This window comes from Erpetoichthys calabaricus, chromosome 6 (genome assembly GCF_900747795.2).
Source record: "Erpetoichthys calabaricus chromosome 6, fErpCal1.3, whole genome shotgun sequence".
NCBI lineage: Eukaryota > Metazoa > Chordata > Cladistia > Polypteriformes > Polypteridae > Erpetoichthys > Erpetoichthys calabaricus.
In genome coordinates, this window is record NC_041399.2 from 161808710 (window position 1) to 161831593 (window position 22884).

At 39.9% G+C, this 22884-nt stretch overlaps 1 protein-coding gene across 1 annotated transcript in view; it reads right to left on the reverse strand.

Annotated features, from left to right (window-relative positions):
* reck (reversion-inducing-cysteine-rich protein with kazal motifs) overlaps positions 1 to 22884 on the reverse strand; it is a 247542-nt gene that overhangs the window by 12062 nt on the left and 212596 nt on the right. The window contains exons 18-19 of the mRNA XM_028804063.2: positions 9578 to 9788; positions 5607 to 5680 (exon numbers count right to left, since the gene is read on the reverse strand). Of these exons, the coding sequence (XP_028659896.1) occupies positions 5607 to 5680; positions 9578 to 9788 (285 nt within the window). The remainder of the gene's footprint in view (positions 1 to 5606; positions 5681 to 9577; positions 9789 to 22884) is intronic.

Genomic DNA, 22884 nt, shown 5'->3' on the forward strand with positions numbered 1-22884 from the left:
CCCCTCATAGACCCAGTGATCATCAAAGGTGACTGTGTGCAGATGGTGCAGACCTATAAATATCTGGGAGTGCAGCTGGATGATAAATTAGACTGGACTGCCAATACTGATGCGCTGTGCAAGAAAGGACAGAGCCGGTTATACTACCTTAGAAGGCTGGCGTCCTTCAACATCTGCAATAAGATGCTGCAGATGTTCTATCAAACAGTTGTGGCGAACGCCCTCTTCTACGCAGTGGTGTGCTGGGGAGGCAGCATTAAGAGGAAAGACGCCTCACGTCTGGACAAACTGGTGAGGAAGGCAGGCTCTATTGTTGGCATGGAGCTGGACAGTTTAACATCTGTGGCAGAGCGAAGGGCGCTCAGCAGGCTCCTATCAATTATGGAGAATCCACTGCATCCACTTAATAGTATCATCTCTAGACAGAACAGCAGCTTCAGCGACAGACTGCTGTCACTGTCCTGCTCCACTGACAGATTGAGGAGATCGTTCCTCCCCCAAACTATGCGACTGTTTAATTCCATCCGGGGGGGTAAACGTTAACATTTAACATTATACATAGTTATTGTCTGTTTTTCACCTGCATTATTATCATTCTTTAATATTATTTATTGTATCAGTATGCTGCTGCTGAAGAATGTGAATTTCCCATTGGGATTAATAAAGTATCTATCTATCTATCTATCTATTTATCTATCTATCTATCTATCTATCTATCTATCTATCTATCTATCTATCTATCTATCTATCTATCTATCTATCTATCTATCTATCTATCTATCTATCTATCTATCTATCTATCTATCTATCTATCTCCATATATATATATATGTATATATATATATATATGTGAGGGATGTTCAGGGACGCTGGGAAAATTGCATCGCAAAGGAAGGTGACTTTGTAGAAAAGTGAAGCAATTTGTTTTTGAAATTCTTAATTAATAGATTTAAAAAAAGTGTGGAAACTTTTTGAATGTCCCTCGTATATACAACGTATATATATATATATATATATATATATATATATATATATATATATATATATATATGTGCGTGCGTGTGCAGAATGCATAGGGGTCTTATGACTCCTTGTGTGTCTTTGAGAAGCAGGCAGTACGTACACATAGGAAAATAACAAACCCACAACATTTCCATTTCTAAAGCCTCAGAAGACTAATAGACATAGTAGTAAATACAGACTGGGAAATTAGCAGTTAAACAGGACACAATTATTGCTACATTTAGATGATAATATTATTAAACTATATGTACACTATTAATTTCTAAATTATGTATTTACTAAAAGATAGAAATAGTGCTTTGTGCAAATGATGTGTCTGTCACTCACTGACACTCCAAAGCAGACAGCTCTGAATTACAGCATGCTGCAAAGAAATCAGCTAAGCAGAAGACCCCTGTATCTTGGAGGTTATCCAAGCGTAGCTCGGCCTGCTGAACCTTACTAAACACCTCGAAACCTAACAAAGGCGTTACTAGGGATGAAACCTAAGCAGATTAGCAAAACTGACTGTGGGATTTATTCTGGTTTCTGTTTTTAGAAGAGTAAAAACAAGCTATCTGAATCAAGAATACAGTCCAATCCATGGTTAAGAGTACCAAGGAGGGACAAACAGTTATTTTAAATCCTAATTTAAATAGCAACAGCCATTAATCACAATTGGTGTTTCACATTAACATTAACAATAGTCATATATCTAATGGGACCTGAGAGTCTTGGATATAAATTGTAGCCTCAACTGTTTTATACGTAAGACTTGTTGTGCTACCTGTCAAACATGGGTTTAAATTTAAGTAATCAGATAGAGCTCATGTTTTTTATTTGATACATGGATGGTCCATTTGGTCTGGTATAATAATGCGCACCTGATCCCTTTCCCCTGCAACAACCTTTTCGTCTTTGGAGCTCCCTGTTTTCACTGATTCTTCTCAGTGTCGCTTATTGAACTGACCACTCTTGCTGTCGAAGCATTTTCATATAAGAATGCGCCGGTGGTTACTACCATATTGGTCCAGTTTAGCGAGTCTAACCTAGCCGTGTCAAGGCTTTGGATTCCCAATGTGTGTGTCAATTTATCGTTAATTTTCACTTATTCAATGCTCACCATACAAGTTATCATTTGCATTATAGCTATAAACTTTCTTCACATGGCCCGAGTGTGTGCAAGAAAGTTGCTACCATGCTGCGGTTGCTAGCCTATAACATCAGACAGCAGGATAGGCCAATAAGACTAGTTTTCTTATTTTTAGACTCTGATTTGATATTTTTATTATCATTTTTGACCCTTCTTCTACATGTTTGGCTAAAATACACCGCCACATACACACACACACACACACACGCATGCACGCACACACTGGCTGTGCGACACTTTCATGTACTCTGTGGGTTTTGTATAGGTACTCTGAATTACTCTAAACAATCCTAACAAAAATGCATCAAGATTAGCTGATGACTCAAAACTTGGACTGTCAACAGCAGATGTTTTTTTATCTTGCATCTGATGCTACTAAGAAATCGTGTGGGCCTCTGAAGCCCTGTACTGGATAGAGCAGGTTCATAAAATAAATGAGTGAACATGTAAACATTACCACAGAGAATAAATTGAAGAAATTCTTTATCATAATCACTATAGTAGCAGCAACACAAATCCCTTGACAGAGAAATTTAGAATATAGTGTCTATAAAATGAATTCACCCCCTTGGAGTTTTTTACATTTTATTCTTACCAGGGGGCTTTTCCCCCTGCTTGTTCGCCAAACCCCGTGCCTGCGCTTCACACTAACCTCTTTGCGGTTCTGTCACTCACGCATGGGGATGCAGATGTACAATTTAAACAGATTTTTATTTTCATGGGAATTGTTACATATGCATAGTAGAGCTAACTGTTTTACATTACAGCAAGTAATTAACCATATTAACAAAAGAGTAAAACATTGTGTTAGAGTTATTTGTTGCGTAATACGAATTTGTTCAGTTTGCCTTTGAAATTAACACGCAAATACTTTTTAAACGTACACTTTTACTGTAAAACTTCAGTAAAAACAATTTTTTAAATTAAATTTTCGTCATTATTGCATTGAATTTTGATTCTGTGTTTGGACTTTAATTGTGACAACGCAACGTATAACTACCCGTAATTCAATTTCGTTTCTTTCTCTCTATTAAATAAAATGACTTTTTCGAATGTTTGGCTCTGAGATTTGTTAATTGTCTTTGCAAAAGCTATTCTAATGGGAAACTGTTAACATTTTAATACGAATGGCATATCAAGATCTCCTTTGTTATGTAACGTTATTCACAGAAGATGTACTACATTGTCTTTCTTGGATACATCCTTCTTTCTACAGTAATTCGTGCTGTGGAAGACTGGACGGTGTTAACGATTCTAGATATTCTTCGTGATATTGTAAGTTGATCATTTCATCTTCCGCATGATCACCACCAATTGTTTCAGCATAGTCTAGTGGTATGCATTTAACCAATTTGCTGTGTAACCGATGAACAATTTTGGCGTTAATTCATTTGACTTTCTTCTGTTGATAACCCTTCGTGATAAAATTCTTCAATAAGATTTGGATATAATATGTCTTCTTTAAATGGGAACTTAAAGTGAGGAAAACGTTAAAATTTATAAGAGCTGAGAGAGTAACAACTGTGTCTGACAAAAGCATTCACACGGATGAGAGGTGAGATTACTGTGTGCGTGGCTGTATATGGTTGAGAGGAGGGTATGACTTGAAAAAATTTCATGGCCAAAGTTTCATCTCGCGGGACTTGTAAAAATCTTCCAAAAAGTCTTGTCTCGTCACAGAATTTTTTAATATAATAGAAAGATATACATTGAAGCACAGTGGATTTAATTAGGCTTTTTAACAATGAGCAACAGAGAAATACTCCTAAATGTCAAAATGAAAACATATCTCTGCAAAGCAAGCTGACTTATTTATAAATATTAAAAATAAAATAATGGATCACATAAGTATTCACCCAGTATTTAGTATTTGACGGCCATGACAGCCTTGATTCTGTGTTCAGCTTTGTAAATCTGGACGCTGCAGTTTTTCCACATTCTTCTTTGCAAACTGCTCAAGCTCTGCTTGATTACATGGAGATCATGAGTGAACAACCTTTTTAAAGAACAACCACAAATTGTCATCTGGATTGATATCTGGACACTAACTCGGCCACTCCAGGACATTAACATTGCTGTATTTAAACAATTCCTGTGTAGCTTTGGTTTTATGCTTAAGGTCATTGTCTTCTGGAAAATAAATCTTTTCCCAAGGCAGCAGGTTTCCTGCAGACTGCAGCAGGTTTTCCTCTGGGACTTTCCTGTATTTTGCTGCATTCACATTACCCTCTGACCTCACAGGACTCCCATGGCCTTCTTCAGACAAGCATCTCCACAGCATGATACTGCCACCACTATGTTTCAGGGTGGAGATGGTGTTTTTTAAAGTGCTGTGTTTGGCCTAAACCTAGCAGGGTGTTTAGTCTGATGGCAAAAAGCTTCATTTTTGTCTTACCAGACCAATTTTCCACAATTTCCTTCTCACTATTCTTTAGTAAACTAAAAAATAAAACTGCTCATTTATTTTTTAAGACCCTTGCATATATTATACAACAACAATTATGTATAATATAGCATGTTTTCATACAGGCAATGTAACTCAAAGTACTTTACAAGATTACAAAAACAAAGTTATATGAACTGGAAAACAAGCAAGATTAAGCAATAATATTAAAGAATAAGTAACAAAGGCAAAAGGTAACAAAAAAAACAAACAAACAACTCCAGTTAGGCTGGAGAAATAAAAAATAGTAATAAAATCTGCAGGGGTTCCAAGGCCAAAAAGACCACCCAGCCCCCACTAGGCATATACACATTTTATAATGTGTAATCTGAAAAAAATAAAATGTCTGTAATATTTACTGTAAAAACAACAAGGAGCAGGTGAATTATTTTAGTAATGCGTGACTAATGTTGTACTTCTGGGTGGCCGCCTTTCCAGTAACTGCTTAACTCCCAAATGTATAAGGGTGCCTCACATTTAGTGCAGAACATAAGAGCATTTTTGGTAAGAAAAGGCCATTTAGCACAAAACAGCTTGTCAATCCATATTTACCAAACTCATCTAGATGACTTTCCAAGGTGCCCAACATGCTGCTGTCTACCAACCTACTTGCTAATTCATTCCACATATCTGCAGTACGGTTGCCTAAATGAAGACTTTAACGTTTATCTCCGAGTTTGCTTCTGTGTATACAGTGCCTTTGTATATTTCTGTCCAAGACTCGCTGACTTTGATGCATTCAACAGCTTTTGCGTAATTTCTTTATCATCATTTTACACAACATGAAATCTCAATACAACAAAATAAACTGTGCGGCACTGGTCATGGAATGTCAATCAGCAGATTCTGCTGGAAAAGACAAAGATATTTGATCAAAATGTACAAATATCTCCATCCAGCCAGACCTGGATCAAGTGACATCACAATCATCATCCTTATTTCTGTCTCAGTAATCTTGCATTAAGCTGACGTCACCATCAATGTACCTGCATCTATAGATTGATTTACCTTGGCAAAAGCATCCAGCTGTTCTTTGTTCCATAGGATCCTTAGCATTCCTGCACAGAGAGGACAGCAGGCCCCTGTAACAAAGATGGAATCTGTTACTGTGGAAGAATAACTTTTAGTTTAGCATAGCATTCATCTTAAAGAACTAGCATAAAGGGTTAATAAATGTCTGAAACCTTTGCAGGAATATCCGGAAACCATATAAAGTTCAAGTGAACAACAAAATGTACTGAAAGATGGCAAAGAAATTAGCAGATGTCCAGTAAAACAACCAGAATGGACACTTGTTATATGCACAGAACTTTCAAGGGTGGTGGCTCATCTCAAAGGTATAACAAGAACCGGAACATAATATAACAGACTTTTATTTTTTCATTTGAGTGCAAACCAACGAACCAACCATATTAAATGTACACATTGATTGACATTATATGTAAATTCAACAGTTTATTTTATTCTTTGTTTCTCCGATCATTCTGACCATGCTGTAACAGACCGCTTTTGAAGAATGCTCCCTCTAAGGCATTTTGCAGAGGCGTAATTAAAATATATCATGAACAGCTTTTCTCCTGCCTGATAACTGATTTCTCCTGTTATGATGTTTCTTTCATTAATAAGCTGTTACACTTATACCACAGTTTAGAAGTATGTCACATAATGGAGTTATGATACTCTAAGGGCCTGGTCTTCTGCCAAATTAACAGTTCTGCTGGTCATTAGATGAAAAGACTACTTGAGACCCTCTCGAGATGATGCTTGAAGATTCTGAGCAATAGATATATGCATGTCAAAAATAGTCACACAAGATTAAGGAAGCTCGTAAGCAACCAATTTAGTAAAGGATATCAAAAGCACATGCAGATGAACTGGGACAGACACTTGAGCAGTAAAGTGTGCTTACTTAGGATGAGAAGGATGCCTCATGGGACAGATTCATCAAGCATTTAATATATTTAGTCAGCCAGTTGTTCTCAAACCTACTTAATATAAGGAGGAGTCTCTGGGGCTGGCACCAATCCTGGCCGCACTGGGCACAAGGCAGAAAATAGCACAAGAGAGGACTCCAGCATTTTTTATACAATATATTACTTAGTTTGCAATGTGTATATTGACATGAATGGAAAAAAGGCAACATTCAAGTCTGTAAACCTTAGCTAGGGCTCTTAGCTCTAATGACTACATATCTGACTGGAGACAACTTTTGCACCTTTATGATTCTAGTGTTTATTAATTTTAATTGAATGTACTGGACTTCATAGTTCTAATTCATACAATAAGAATGTAAGCTGAATATCAACACAATTGTTAACAGGTCATTTAACAGAACTTCTTAATACCTACTCAGCTAAATATTGTTACAATCTTTCAAGTTAATATTTGAAAGGCTCTAAAGTATTGCTATTCAAAACAACACATAATATTTTTTTTTACTTATTTCATGTAAATATGGTTGTCTGTATGAAGAAAAACTTTCTGCTTGTGAAAAATATACCACTTAGACACTTAAATGGTACTACTTTTGGAGAGAATATGATTTAACAAGTATGGCGACTACTTTAGTTTAGACTCCCTCACCACTTCTCTTTCTACAGTTCCATATTGTAGACACAGTACACTTTACACATGAAGACTATGAAGGTGACCAAAAATGTAAATACAGTCATACGCCAATTTACGGCCAGCTGAGTCGAGGCAATTTTTACTTATGGCCAAAGACCATAGGAAAACAATAGGATAATAATGTTCTAGAAATTGCTAAAACCAGCTGCAGTAATCTTGTATTATTAATATTATTATTACTTTACAGGGTCTCATATGTTTTCTGATTCTTGAAGGTCCTTTAAGGTTTGTTTTGATCGGCGCTGGTCTGTGTGTGTAATTCTTATGTACAGTCATATGAAAAAGTTTGGGAACCCCTCTCTGTCTGCATAATAATTTACTCTACTTTCAACAAAAAAGATAACCGTGGTATGTCTTTCATTTCATAGGAACATCTGAGTACTGGGGTGTTTTCCGAACAAAGATTTTTAGTGAAGCAGTATGTAGTTGTATGAAATTAAATCAAATGTGAAAAACTGGCTGTGCAAAAATTTGGGTCCCCTTGTAATTTTGCTGATTTGAATGCATGTAACTGATCAATGCTGATTACTTGCAACACCAAATTGGTTGGATTAGCTTGTTAAGCCTTGAACTTCATAGACAGGTGTGTCCAATCATGAGAAAAGGTATTTAAGGTGGTCAATTGCAAGTTGTGCTTCCCTTTGACTCTCCTCTGAAGAGTGACAGCATGGGATCCTCAAAGCAACTCTCAAAAGATCTGAAAACAAAGATTGTTCAGTCTCATGGTTAAGGGGAAGGCTACAAAAAGCTATCTCAGAGGTTTAAGCTGTCAGTTTCAACTGTAAGGAATGTAATCAGGAAATGGAAGGCCACAGGCACAGTTGTTGTTAAACCCAGGCCTGGCAGGCAAGAAAAATACAGGAGCGGCATATGCGCAGGATTGTGAGAATGGTTACAGACAACCCACAGATCACCTCCAAAGACCTGCAAGAACATCTTGCTGCAGATGGTGTATCTGTACATCGTTCTACAATTCAGCGCAATTTGCACAAAGAACATCTGTATGGCAGGGTGATGAAGCCCTTTCTGCACTCATGCCACAGAGTCGTTTGTTGTATGCAAATGCTCATTTAGACAAGCCAGATTCATTTTGGAACAAAGTGCTTGGACTGATGAGACAAAATTTGAGTTATTTGGTCATAACATGGCGGAAGAAGAAGAACACCGCATTCCAAGAAAAACACCTGCTACCTACTGTCAAATTTGGTGGAGGTTCCATCATGCTGTGGGGCTGTGTGGCTAGTTCAGGGACTGGGGCTCTTGTTAAAGTCAAGAGTCAGATGAATTCAACCCAATATCAACAAATTCTTCAGGATAATGTTCAAGCGTCAGTCACAAAGTTGAAGTTACGCAGGGGTTGGATATCCAACAAGACAATGACCCAAAACACAGTTCGTAATCTACAAAGGCATTCATGCAGAGGGAGACGTGCAATGTTCTGGAATGGCCGTCACAGTCCCCTGACTTGAATATCATCGAAAATCTATGGGATGATTTGAAGCAGGCTGGCCATACTCGGCAGCCATCAAATTTAACTGAACTGGAGATATTTTGTATGGAAGAATGGTTAAAAATACCTCCATCCAGAATCCAGACACTCATCAAAGGCTATTGGAGGCGTCTAGAGGCTGTTATATTCACCAATTCAGTTTACAGGATCTGCCACCCTCCCCAGCTTCATCTGCATCTGTTATATGGGACTGATTCATGGACATTGTTGTAGGTGTTTATTGTTGTGCATTGCATTTGTTATCGCCGAAGGGGAAGGGGAGGGTTGTCTGATTTTTTTTTTTTTATATTTGATTGCCATTTAATATATTATTCATTCATTTGGTGGATTTGTGTCTCTGTCTGTGAGTCAGTGTGTGTTGAGCCAAGGCTGGGTGTGTTCCTGGAAGCTCCACCAAAAATAATAAACAAGTCTCTGTTCCCATCGATGGTGTGAATCTGAGCGGCACCAGACCACTACATATTGGCCCTCTAAGAATGAGTGTGTGTGTGTGTGTGTGAGCGTGCCCTGAGACACACCACTGTCCTGTCTGGGATAGACTCCTGCCTTGAGCCCACTGCTGCCAGGACAGACTCCTACTACCTTGAAATGAGACTGATAGAAGTTCCTAACAGTTGAAAGCTGTTGATATAGTACTACACCTAAATAATCCCACAGTCAAATAATGTTCCTGTACTCCAAATGGACCCCAACATTAGAGTTGCAACATTATATTTTAGAAAATTGACTCTTACGACTGACAAAATAAAACAGATGCTTTCACCATCCTCTTGCTATTGCAAAGGAATGAAAGCAAAGGAATGAGATATGCAAAATGAGATATGTAAAAATAAAAAATTACCAGGCGGTGTAACTGGTTTGCATCCTGTAGCTGACAAAGGAGGGCAAATAACATTAGTGCAATCCGTGTGAGAAGAGTAATCAGACACCACTCCGACAGCACTGCACTGGCCATGATAGTCTACAGCAACACGGTCTGAATAAGCAGCGCACACTGTGTTGTAGGTCTCTCCATTCTGACCACAGACGGGTTTATCCAGCTTGCATGCATCCTTTAAAAGAAGACAATGACAAATATTAATAAATAAGTAATTTGTTCTCTGTTTATAGCCAATAGGGAACATCTAACAAAAATATGGTTATTCAGTCAAGTCCAAGGCTTAATGTTAAGTAAGTAACTTGCTTTAAGTAGCTACCTGAAAGAACACACAAAATACTGATCTGGATTAACAAATTGCAAAAGCCACTCATAAGTAATGTACAAATGTTTGATTATTTTTGATTTGATACACTTTATTAATCCCTGAAAGGAAATTGTTTTTTCACATGACCTTTGAAGGTCATATACTGTAGTAGACACCAACAGAGATAAGAAAACATGGGCTTGATACCATAGCCAGCATGGAAAGACACTAATATTGACTTCATCTGTTCATTTTTTACACCTTAAAACTGTTTAATACAATTGCTTTGTGTCATGGAAAGCCATACCTTATCCCAGCAGGAATCACCCTTACATCTCATGACTAACTCACACATCAGGTTGTAACCACTAAGTAACCAAACAACCAGGTCTTTAGGATGTAGGAGGAAACTGGAGGACTTTAGAGAACAGCACACACATACAGTACATAGGTAATTCTCATGGCCTACAAACAAAAAAACGGGACATGAATCTAATCTGGAGGAATCTGGTGCAAGCCAGGAACCAACCCTGGATGGAGCACTAGTTCAGCTCTTCATAGTGCAGAACAGTGACGTGCGGTGAGGTTCATGGCTGGTGAGGCATTGACTCCTTCAGAGTCAGATTTACAAATATATGAACCCAAAAGAGTAGCTTATTCACTATTCAATTGGCAGAATGCACATTGACTACTGTTTGTTTCATATCTCATCAGCATTTTTTACACACATATCGGTAAGGTACACATTTGGCTAAGAAAGAATGTTACATTTATAGCAGTAAGAGAGAGTGAAGAGAGCACATTTGCTCTGCAGCCTTCATATGTATAACTTGTAAATGTCCATGCACCTATCCTGCCCCACGAAAATGTCCATCAATTTCTTGTAAAAGTCCTCCTTACTTTCCTTTAGTTTTAAAAATGTTAATCTTCTATTTTGGCAGTGAGTAAGGAACAAAAAATAAAAATAAATGAACCACTGCAGTACACTTGACTTTCTCATAAATCTAACTTATTGGCGTCCCGAGCCTATGCATAGAAGAACAGCAGCAACGAGCACCTGTTGGGCTCACATGCGCCCCCCTTCAGTGCGGCATGGTACTGTCTGCCTCACCTTGTGCCTTCTCACTGCGGTTTTATGTCTGATCAGCAAGACTAAATATGTTACACACATTCAGTAAAGATATTAGCCAGACTGTGGAAAGTCAGGGTGTATAATAAACATGTCTGCAAACATTACAATGGCAACATACAGAGAGACAGCAACAGGAGCACGCCAATTGAAGGCATCAACACAGTGTGTGAGGAACAGCGTAGTCTGAGGTGAGGTTTGTCTCGTCGCTGCCACACCTCGCGTTTCTCTCATGTATTTGAACAGAAAATGCACCAATTCAGCGATTTTGACTATAAAAATGATCAAAATTATTGGAATCATAGAGAAAACAAATTTATTGCATAGACCATTGGACAAATTTATTTTATGTTATCATTATTAGTTATTTTACTTTTCACAATGCCTCCCGGCGGCACGGTGGCGCAGTGGGTAGCGCTGCTGCCTCGCAGTTGGGACACCTGGGGACCTGGGTTCGATTCCCGGGTCCTCCCTGCGTGGAGTTTGCATGTTCTCCCCGTGTCTGCGTGGGTTTCCTCCGGGCGCTCCGGTTTCCTCCCACATTCCAAAGACATGCAGGTTAGGTGGATTGGCGATTCTAAATTGGCCCTAGTGTGTGCTTGGTGTGTGGGTGTGTTTGTGTGTGTGTCCTGCAGTGGGTTGGCACCCTGCCCAGGATTGGTTCCTGCCTTGTGCCCTGTGTTGGCTGGGATTGGCTCCAGCAGACCCCCGTGACCCTGTGTTCGGATTCAGCGGGTTGGAAAATGGATGGATGGATGGACAATGCCTCCCCTGACTGCATGTCCCTAGTGTAGAAAAAATTAAAAAGGAAATTTATTATATTTAAAACCTCCTAAATACAAAGCAAGGGGACTGCATGTCCCTAGTGTAGAAAAAATTAAAAAGCAAATTTATTATATTTAAAACCTCCTAAATACAAAGCAAGGGGAAAATAATGTGCTAATAAGACTGCATCTGATGGACTGTGTGAAGTTCTGCAAAAAAGACAGCAGCTTTAGAAGCTTTGTGGAGAGGAGCAACCAAGTGGATCCCAGGCCTAAAGGGTATTCACTGCTCTAATCCAGATCTTTAAAATGTGCAAAGGCATTGAGAGAGGAACAGCTAAAGAAAGGGTAGAAGACAGAGAGTCAGAGATGAAGGACCTATAGAAAGAGACAGATGGGCAGTGCCAAAACTAATGGAGGAAAATGCCAAAGCCATGCAGACGGCACAAATGGCAGTAAGGATAGTTGGCCGGTGTAACACTATATGGAGTAAGAGGCACGCAATGTACAAAGTTAAAAGGAGTATTAGGGCTTTTGGAAGAGAAAGAAAACTTTTCAAACATAGAACTCCATGATAATGAGGTAGATGAAGAAAAGTCACTCTTTCTTAATTAAGCATAGTGGCAAAAGCGTGAAAGCAGCTATGTGTAGAGCCACATTGAGAGCAGGAAGACAGAGAACAAAAGAATTCAAAAAGAGGAGAAGACATTAAAACACTACATGTCTAAAGGACAGGTCATAGCTGTTTATTTAAAAAAAAAAAACAAGGAGGATGGAACACAGATCTTAGACTGCTGCCACTGGAACATTCTGGACTCTGAGTCACTGAAACTGCCTTCTAGATTGTTAATGCCTTGACGTAACTAACACTGGAAAGTGATGGACTATCCACTGTTATTGGGAAAGAGTGTGGTGTAGGTGTGCCAGCATGGACAGGACACAAAATGTTTTTTAAAAGTGGCACCAAGTTCTGAAGGCTTACGGAATAAGAGAACTGAGGTTAAAGAGATGTGGTTTCATTTTCAGGGAAGAAAAAAGGGAGAACGGGGGGAGACCAAATAACTTTAGTTACTAAATAAACCACAAGGTAGGGTTAATGTGAGGGACCATACAACTCCAAATCAGTGTTTTGAACACAATTGAGTTTTATTACTTGTTCTTTTCCTATTAGACCCTTGGGTTACGCCTGATTTCTCTTTTGATTTTTCCCAATCGGTTTGTCCCAATCTTAATTATTAAACAATCATAATTTATGTTGTGTCCATACTATGGTGATTCCACCTCCATCTTGCTCTCCACTTATCTAACCAAAGAAGATTTTGAGTGAAAAAAAAGAGTTTTAATCAGTAACTAGAATCTCCTTACCAAATTAGCCATCTTATTTATCCATACTCATGTGAAAAAGTACCTGCTTTAGCCCTCTGAGTATTTAATTCAACAGTTTTCTAAAACTACATTTTCCAAGAACAGAAGGAAAGTTGGGTGATGAGGCTAAGGCACTGGATATTAAACTAGATGATTCCTGGGTCAATTCTTACCCTGGCTCACAGTATGATACTATGCAAATTACTTAGGCTGCTTATGCTCCAAATGTACAAAATTTGGATAACTAGTTGCACCACATTCTAATCATGTACTACAGCTAAAAGCAACAATACATTTCCCCTTTGGAACAAATAAAGATCTACAGAACCACCTAATAACTGATGAACTGATGACTTAAAGACAGACCGACCAACCTTCCTAAAGACCGACTAACCTATCAATCTGCCTAAAGCCCAACAGACCTGTCTACCCAAAGATCATATGATGACCTAAAGACAGACCAAACCACCAACCTAACTACCTGAAGACTGACCAACCTAGCTACCTAAAAACCAACTGACCTACCTGCCTAGAGACTGACCAACCTAGCTACCTACCTAAAGACCTCCTGTTAACCTAAAGACAGACTGACCTACTGACCTATCTGCCTGAAGACCAATTGACTTATTTGCCTAAAGACTTACATTACGGTGGCGCAGTGGTAGTGCTGCTGCTTTGCAGTAAGGAGACTGTGGAAGATTGTGGGTTCGCTTCCCAGTTCCTCCCTATGTGGATAGCGCTTTGAGTACTGAGAAAAGCGCTATATAAATGTAATGAATTATTATTATTATTGTTTCCTTGAGGGGCATTAGCTCTCCGGAAATGTGTTCTTTTCAATTGCGGCGTTTTAATTAACCTGAATTTAAATAATTATAAATTAAAAAGGTGTTATCCCCCCCCAGCATGCAATATGGCGGTCACAAGATTACATGAGAAGTATAAGCTTAGCTTTGTTTAATATCGGCTTACGCGGTATTTCAGATGGGAGACTTATGACAGACTCTATCAAGAATGTGGAAGTCTTGATTTACGCAGTCTGCCATCTTTCGTCGCCACGCTGAAAGGATTTTCCGGACGGAGGACATAGTCTTCCACCCGTTAGCTTCAAAGTGTATTGCCCGTAGGTCCATCCTAATATACTGGTTGCTCCACATTCTCTGGATCCAAACAAGGACAGGAAAGGACTCAAACCCCACCTTCAAAAATATAGGAATAGCACAATGCCTACATGCAGTTCTCATTCCCCCAACAAGGAAAGAGGATTTTGTGCTGACAGAGGACAGAAATATACTAGTCTGTCTTTAGGCTGACTATTCAATTCTCCAGTTGCCTTTTGGCTATCTAATCCTGTGCTTGGCTTGGCAATTCTAAATGCTGAGCCCCTGCGTACCATACTTGGCCTGCTTGTATGAATGAATCCATAATAGTGTGTACAGAGACAGTGACATTAAACTTATAATATTAAACTTAATATTATAACAAACATATTATAATACCTATCTACCTACCTACTGTACATATTAAGCTGACATACTAGCTACTGTCAAAATGAACATAAATTCATCACTTACTTTTATCCGTCTAAATATTTTGTAAAAATGAAAGAGTGCAACAATAAAAGAAACCTGCAATCTACGATATTTAAAAATAATAAAAAGTCAAAGTAATTCTACAGAGAATACAGTTAAACTGCCAAGGTTGGAGCAAATGCACCCTGCAATGGCATGGGTCTCCACGCAGGACTGTTTCTTGATATGAGCCAAATGCTGACAGGATAGGCCCCAGTGTAGATTATGTGAATTATGTAGATGGATGTGCTAATACTGCAAAGGGTGGTACAGTGGTTAATGCCTTGATCTTATAGAATGAGACCTAAATTGAAACCCTGGGCTGATGACAGCCTTTTTGCTGCATGCTATGGCTGCCTTCCCACATCCCAAAGGTGTGCATGTTAAGTATGATGGGCAACTCTAAATTGATCTGCCGTAACTGAGTGTGGACATGTGAATGATTGTACCGCGTGGTGAACTCCTGGGGTTGGTTTCTACCTGAGTGGAGTTTGCTTGTGGTTCTGGTGTCTATGTAGGCTTCTCCTAATTTGAAACATGTGCTAATTGCGTTCACTTTTGCTCTACACAGGGCTGTTTCTAGCCTCCCACATCCCTGCATTGGAGAATTTTTGTATAGGAAATGAACAAACAAGTGAAATAAAATTTAGTATATTATTTTGCCTTAAATGTCTGATGTAGTATTAAGTGAATAAAAGCAAACAGCAAAGGTTTCTGGTAAAAATAAAATGATGACTATGAGAGCAGCTTCAAAGAAACACTTTTAAGCACGGCAGCCTGGAATCTGACATCTACTCATACAACCCATACATAATGCTGTGATTTCAGCAGACAAAATGCCTACGCCTTTCAGGTCAGCGAGACACAAGTCTAGACATGGACTGTCTTAGTTTGACTAACAGATCTGTTAGAGTGCCACTCTGCCAAATAAGTCACTCGCATCTGGCAGAAAGTTCTCTCAAGACAGATGCCAGAAACAAACAAACTTACGTCATGTCAGACTGATGAACACCGCCCAAACGCAGGACAGCTACCATCTGTTTATTAAAAATAGTCAAAGCTTAAACTGTGGCATTTGATTCTTACCATCTCTGATAATTGAGTTATCTCTGAACAAATAAAACTCAAGTCATATTATCTTGAGCTAAAAAGTGAAACAACACAGAAAAACAGGAACAAAGACTTCAAATACATTGTGAGTCCAGCTAACTTATGTGTTGTTCCCTGTTTGCTGAATGTGACTGAGTTGGTTTAGCAGAAATCTTAACAAATAATATCACTATGTGCAACACACTGTGCTAATGACTGGAAATTGAAACTTATAAGTATGTGCAATTCTAATTACTTACACTTAGTAAATACCTACACTCTGTCAATTTACTTACAGATAATTCTTGCTATATGTGTATTTTTACCTTGTTGGCATACTTACGAGTATTATAATTCTCATCATGCATATATTTGTGCCTTTTTTGTCTGCTGCTGTCCCCCTAAAATTTCCTACAGGATTAATAAATTTTCTGTCTTTCTATCTGAAAATATAGGGCATGGAGAATGGTTCTGCTGGGATCCAAAAAACTTGTAAGTAAAGAAAAATAAGCTATCTCTCTATCTCTGTCTCCCTCAATATTCTTATCACATGTACAAATAAGATATAATGAGCTTACACACAATTGTAGACATTTTCTGTCCTAGGCATGACGTTAAACTACATCTGGCCCTGCAAGTTGGGTGTTGGAGGCAGGATTGGCACTCCTGCCACCACAAAAATTACACACAGCTCCAAAATGGCAGACAAGACTCCTTTCTGGTCTACGAGGGAGTAACTGTGTTGCTGCTTATGAAGGGGATGTGGGAAAGCCTTCAGGAGTCTCACCCTCGGTGGAGTCGAAACTGCCAGAGAGGCAATGCAGTTAGGCCTTTTGGAGATTGGAACTGGTTTGATGCTGAGGCATCGCCTGCTGTACAGCAGCACTCAGGTCCCAATTTGAGGTGGACCATCCAGGTAGGCATATCGAACGCCTTGTCTCTCTGGCATGATGATCATCTTCTTGTGCTGTCGTAGGAGCTTCATAAACTCCATATTTCAATGGCGGCACTCTCTGAGGTACACAGACCAGGGACTGGTCAGATCTCTGTAGGTAAGTATACCTGTTATTGGTCTGGTTGCTTTGATGGCTATCATACTCAGGGAGTAGTTGTTGCTGCGGTAGATCGGGTCCTCCCGATGATGTCCAATGTCACTCCCTTCACTGAGTGTTTTACGAGACTCAGATTAAGGAACTCTCTGGGTGCCTTGTCTGTTCTCTCAGTGTATGCTCTGACCACTCAGTGGTTGGTGGGTGCCTGTAAGGCGACACTTCTCTGGTCATGGGTGACTTCAAAGTAACCACTGGATTGAGAGGGCTGCCTATGAGGTCCTCATGGGTCTGGTGACTGCGGTCAAAGTAGCTCCTTGACTTTACAAAAGGTCAGGGGCTGTAGATCGCTGGATTTTGGTTTCAGCACCCTGAGCTGCATTGTTGGACTTTGTGCTCCAATACTGGTGGTGCACTGAAGGAGACTGATCACATACTTGTGGGCAGACTCTGGAGGCTCCTACAGAACTACAGGGTCTACAGAAGTGCCCAGTTTGTGAATTCTGACCAAAGACTTGCTGTTGCTTCTCTGAAGATCCAGCTTAGGTCCAGTAGGTTACCACTTACTAGGAGAATGAATCTGGACTTGGCCAGACTCCAAGATCAGGCAGTTTCTAATGAGTTTGCACAAAGTTTGTATGAAAAACTTCCAGACTTGAATGTGACTGCCGATCCTAATGTGATGTAGGAGACCTGCCGTGACAAGACCCTGAAGGTGGCGGAGGGTTGTGTTGGTGTTGCCGGTGTTTCCAGAAGGAGGTATTTTTCTAGTAGGGCACCCTGGATATCATCGAGAGGAGTTGCTGCGCACAGCTTGGTGGCAACTCTACTCTGTACCAGAAATTGATAAGGATGACTGCAAGGGCTCTAAGGACAGATAAGGAGGTGATTGTAAGAGGAATCTGTGAGCAAGTGACACACCATGTATGGTCTAGTGACACACGTCCTGCTTACAGAGGAATCAAAGCATTACACACATCCGAATCTGTTCCTCCTTATGGATTATGCAGTAGATAATAAAATAATAAAATAGGAATGTGAATTTCCCCTTGGGATTAATAAAGTATCTATCTATCTATCTATCTATCTATCTATCTATCTATCTATCTATCTATCTATCTATCTATCTATCTATCTATCTATCTATCTATCTATCTATCTATCTATCTATCTATCTATCTATCTATCTATCTATCTATCTATCTCTATCTATCTATCTATCTATCTATCTATCTATCCAGATGTGGGCTGGGCACTTTGAGCAGCTGTCCTCTGACTAGGATGTTGGACATCTCTGGGTACACAGTTCTTGAGGCTGATCCTCCATTTAGCTGTGAACCACCCAGTCTCACCGAGATTGCACAGGTGGTAAACCAGCTGAGGGTAGGAAAGGCTGCAGGGATCTGTGGTATCAGGGTGATCTTCTCCAGGATGTTGGTAAGGCTGTCTTCCTGGCATTGCAAGCAATCTTTGCTTCCATTTGACTGGAAAACAGAACTTGTCATCCCTGTCTGGACAGGGAAGGGTGATCGCCTTGATTGCAGCAACTACAGGGGGATAACAGTGCTCTTGGTGCTAGGTAAGGTCCTTGCTAGGGTCATCCTCAATAGGATAAATGATTACTTGCTCATTTACCAATGACTGCAGCAGTCTGGTTTTACGCGTAAGAATTCTAACATAGACCACGTCCTGGCACTGAGGGTTCTCATTGAGCACAAAAGTGAATATCAGCAGAGTTTCTTTGCAGTCTTTGTCAATTTTTATAAAGTGTTCGACTCAGCTGATCGAGCTGCCCTGTGGGACATCCTGAGGATTCCCCCGAAGTTGCTAGATATCATGGCCAGCCTGTACACTGGTGCTCTGTTGAGTGGAGGCAGAACCTCTGCATTTTTCCCAGTTGATGCTGGGGTTTGTCAGGGGTGTGTCCTACTCTGTTCAATGCTTGCATGGAATGGGTGTTTGGCAGGGTCATGGGGTCAAGCGGCTGTGGGGCATTTGTTGGTGAAGAAATATTCACTGATCTTGACTTTGCTGATGATGCTGTGATCTTTGCAGAGTCAATGGAGGCTCTGATTGGGGCTCTTGAGAGACCGAGTGGGGAGTCTGAGTGCCTGGGCTTGCGAGTGTCCTGGATAAAAAACAACATCCAGGACTATAATGACCTGTTGGGCACAGCCATCAGAAGTGTGTCTGTCTGCAGAGAGAATATTGACCTCACTGAGAGGTTTACTTACTTCGGCAGTGACATTCATGTCTTTGGTGACTCTTCCTATGAAGTCAGTAGATGGACTGGGAGAACACAGGGGGTCATGAGGTTGCTGGAAAGGGGTGTGTGGTGCTCCCGATATCTCTGCAAAAGGCTGAAGGTCCAAGTCTTTTGATTCCTGGTGCTTCCTGTTTGGCTATATGGTTGCAAGACATGGACACTATCCACTAACCTGAGACGAAGATTGGACTCCTTCAGTACTTTGTCTCTTCGGAGAATCCTTGAGTACTGCTGATTTGACTTTGCGTCAAACGAGTGCTTGCTCATGGAATCCCGAATGACACACATTACCTACATTGTGAGGGAGCGTCAGTTACAGCAATACGGCCATGTGTCGCGATTCACAGAGTGTGATCCTGCTTACAGGATCCTCTTTGTTAAGGACCTGAATGGCTGGACAAGGCCAAGAGGATGCCCAACTTGCTGTGGCCTACAGAATGTCATTTCCGGAATGTGGGACTGGACCGTGTGTCTACCTGAGGGATTGCCAACTGGGATCCTGAGCTGTTTGAATGTGTGGTGGGTGCAGCAATGCACTGTACATTTACACATACACATTTGTACATATTAATAATTAACAGCACTGTTCAAATATATGTATATATCAGGAATACTAGTCACTTTCCAACCACACTGTCACCCATGCTTTGTGCTCCAAAGACTGTGCTGTACATGCCTGGATGAAAGAAAAAAAGAATTACAGATTAAAAGGTTATGCCTGCTTGTAATACCCTCAGCCTAAAAACAAATTATTTTAAGCTGCTGACCAGTGGCGTAGCTGGGGGGGGGGCAAGGGGGGACATCTGTCACTGGGTGAAGCATCTAGGGGTGCCGAATTGATGTTCCCCATTGCATTTTGGCAAACAGGAGGGGGCGCGAAATCTTCAGTTGTCCCTGGGTGCTGAAAACCCTAGCTACGCCTCTGCTGCTGACGTGGCTCACTGGCATTTTATCATTTGATGCCAAGCAAAGCATACACACATCATTATTAGAAAATGATAGACTGGGACAGCGAAAGGGACAGAACCTAGTTCTTGAAGTCTCAACACGCAGTGAAATCACACTCTTGGTGGACTAGTTAACATCCCACATCCTTTCAAAAAAGTGATTCTCAGACTTTTGTTTTTTAAATTTTAGTATAACAAAACAAAAATCCCACACTAATTTATAAAAAAAAAAGATTCCAAGCGAGAGTTGGAAAGGTACTAATTTTGATTTCGGTATCAGTATTGATATCAGCTTTTGGAACTCAGTACCAGTACTAAAACAGTACTGAAGCAAATAATGGGTAACTCCTCACCCACCTACCCCAGGAAGCTCACAGTAGCCTCTGTGCTCTGCAGCTCAATCACGTGCCACCAAGCTTTGAGTTCCTCCTTAATGAATCCAGCTAGATGTAATATGTATATGTCATCAAAAAGTGGATGGATGGGACATGTGATCAGCAGTTGCGATCACACTAATAAACTAGTGAGGTGCTTGAAAACTACAATTTACCTCTAATACCAAATTTAATAAAATGTTGCTACTGTACTGTGTTAAAAATTTTGTTTTTTTGGTACTTTTTCAGTATCAGTATACTGCACAACCCTTGTCCAATCACAAATACATCCATCCATCCATTTTCCAATCCGCTGAATCCGAACACAGGGTCGCGGGGGTCTGCTGGAGCCAATCCCAGCCAACACAGGGCACAAGGCAGGAACCAATCCTGGGCAGGGTGCCAACTCACCGCAGGACACACACAAACACACCCACACACCAAGCACACACTAGGGCCAATTTAGAATCGCCAATCCACCTAACCTGCATGTCTTTGGACTGTGGGAGGAAACCGGAGCGCCCGGAGGAAACCCATGCAGACACGGGGAGAACATGCAAACTCCACGCAAGGAGGACCCGGGAAGCGAACCCGGGTCTCCTAACTGCGAGGCAGCAGCGCTACCACATGCGCCACCGTGCTGCCCATCACAAATACAGTAAATGTGAAAAAAATCAAAAAATCACTGTTGATACCAAAAAGACCATAATTATTGTGCTGAATAAAGAATTAGCATGTGAGAAAGGAATAAAGGACCAGAAGAGGAGAAGTAGTCTATAATCAAATCAAGATCATAACTGGGATTTCAAAGAACTGTTGTCTTAACCCAATACGTAAACCAGTTGAAAATAACAGCCAAAAATTTCTCTAACCAGAAAAGCGAATAGGAAAATAAACGCGAGCAAAATCTTTACGATATCCACAATCATGGATAGTGACAGGACAGAAGGGGAAGCAGGAGAGGAGTTGAATAATTGGTAAATTCTTTCCATATTGGGATGATTCATATAAAAAATATATATATATTTTATTTTGTTTTATAATATATTCCATTGAATTATGATTCTCCCAGTTAACGTCAGGTGGCAAACTAACAATGTAGTATAGGAGATCACCATGAGTTTATTTCTAGATCCTTTAATCCCATCAATCCCTAGACTAACTGTTGGAATCTCTAATAACCTTTGAGGTGTCCTCAAAAAGTAACCCATACAAGAAAATTCAATCCGAATTCAGTACATTTCAAGGGGAGCACCCATACAAGTTTTATGGTCAGTGACAGATCTTAGCTTATGGTACTCATCTCTACATCTATTCCAAAAATAAAAAATAAAAAAAATAAGAGACTGGTGTTTCCCTAACTCTTAGACAATGTGTAGATTTTTTTTTTTTACGACTAAATAGATAAGAGTTAAAATGGACTCTGTAAGCAGAACAAAGTGATTCACTAGATAAACCAAGTAAAAAAGGATATTAGTTATTAAATGCACAAACAAAATTTCCTTCAAAACAGCATTTTAGAAATTTGCAAAAACTGATGACAATTATAACTCATATATGTGGAAGTTTCATTCATCTATAGCAGACTGATCTTGTTTTTGACAACCATTTATAATAATTACTCAACTACCTGATCATGTACAAATATACTCCAAGGTAATCATAGCATGTGCAAATTAAACAAACTGATGTCACAAACTAAACATTCCTGTTGTAAGTGAAGAGAAGAGTAAGTAAATATTTGATCGTGAGGGTTGCCTAACATCATATGGCATTTTATATATAATTAGTTGTTACCAAGGTCATAATTACTTACATGCAACATGGATGACTGCGGTAACGTGCAGTACAGGAAGTGCAACTCCCAATGTCCTCATCAGTCATATATACACAAACATGCATATTTCTGTTTTTTTTGCACAAGAGTGGCAGCTGGTGGGTCAGTGCCTGGGAAACCCACTATACAGAACTTTTATATTATATTATGTTTGTGCTGGCTTTCTTTCATAAACCAAAGACACATTCTTAAATCGACAACTCACTCCAAACTACCCCAGGGAGTGTTCATCATGTGTGACTTTGTCAGAGCCATTCAACTAACTGGCGCCTGAAATGGGGCTGCTCATTGCTGCCCAAGGAGAATCTAAACTGAGCAACTGATAAAACAGATAAGGTGTGTCTGTATACATGAGGCAGTTTGTAATTTACCCGCATAATTTAACAGCAAAAAGCCAGACAGTTCATCATGTTTAACACTAAAGCCTGAATCCATTCCAGATGTTCTTACTTGCTCCTAATGCGAAAGACCAAAGTGCCCCCTGAGTCATTCCTCCCCAGCCATTTCAGCAGCCATGAAGTGTTTACTCCATGACCTCTGATCAGACGATTAGAAGGCCAGCCTGAAATGATTAGC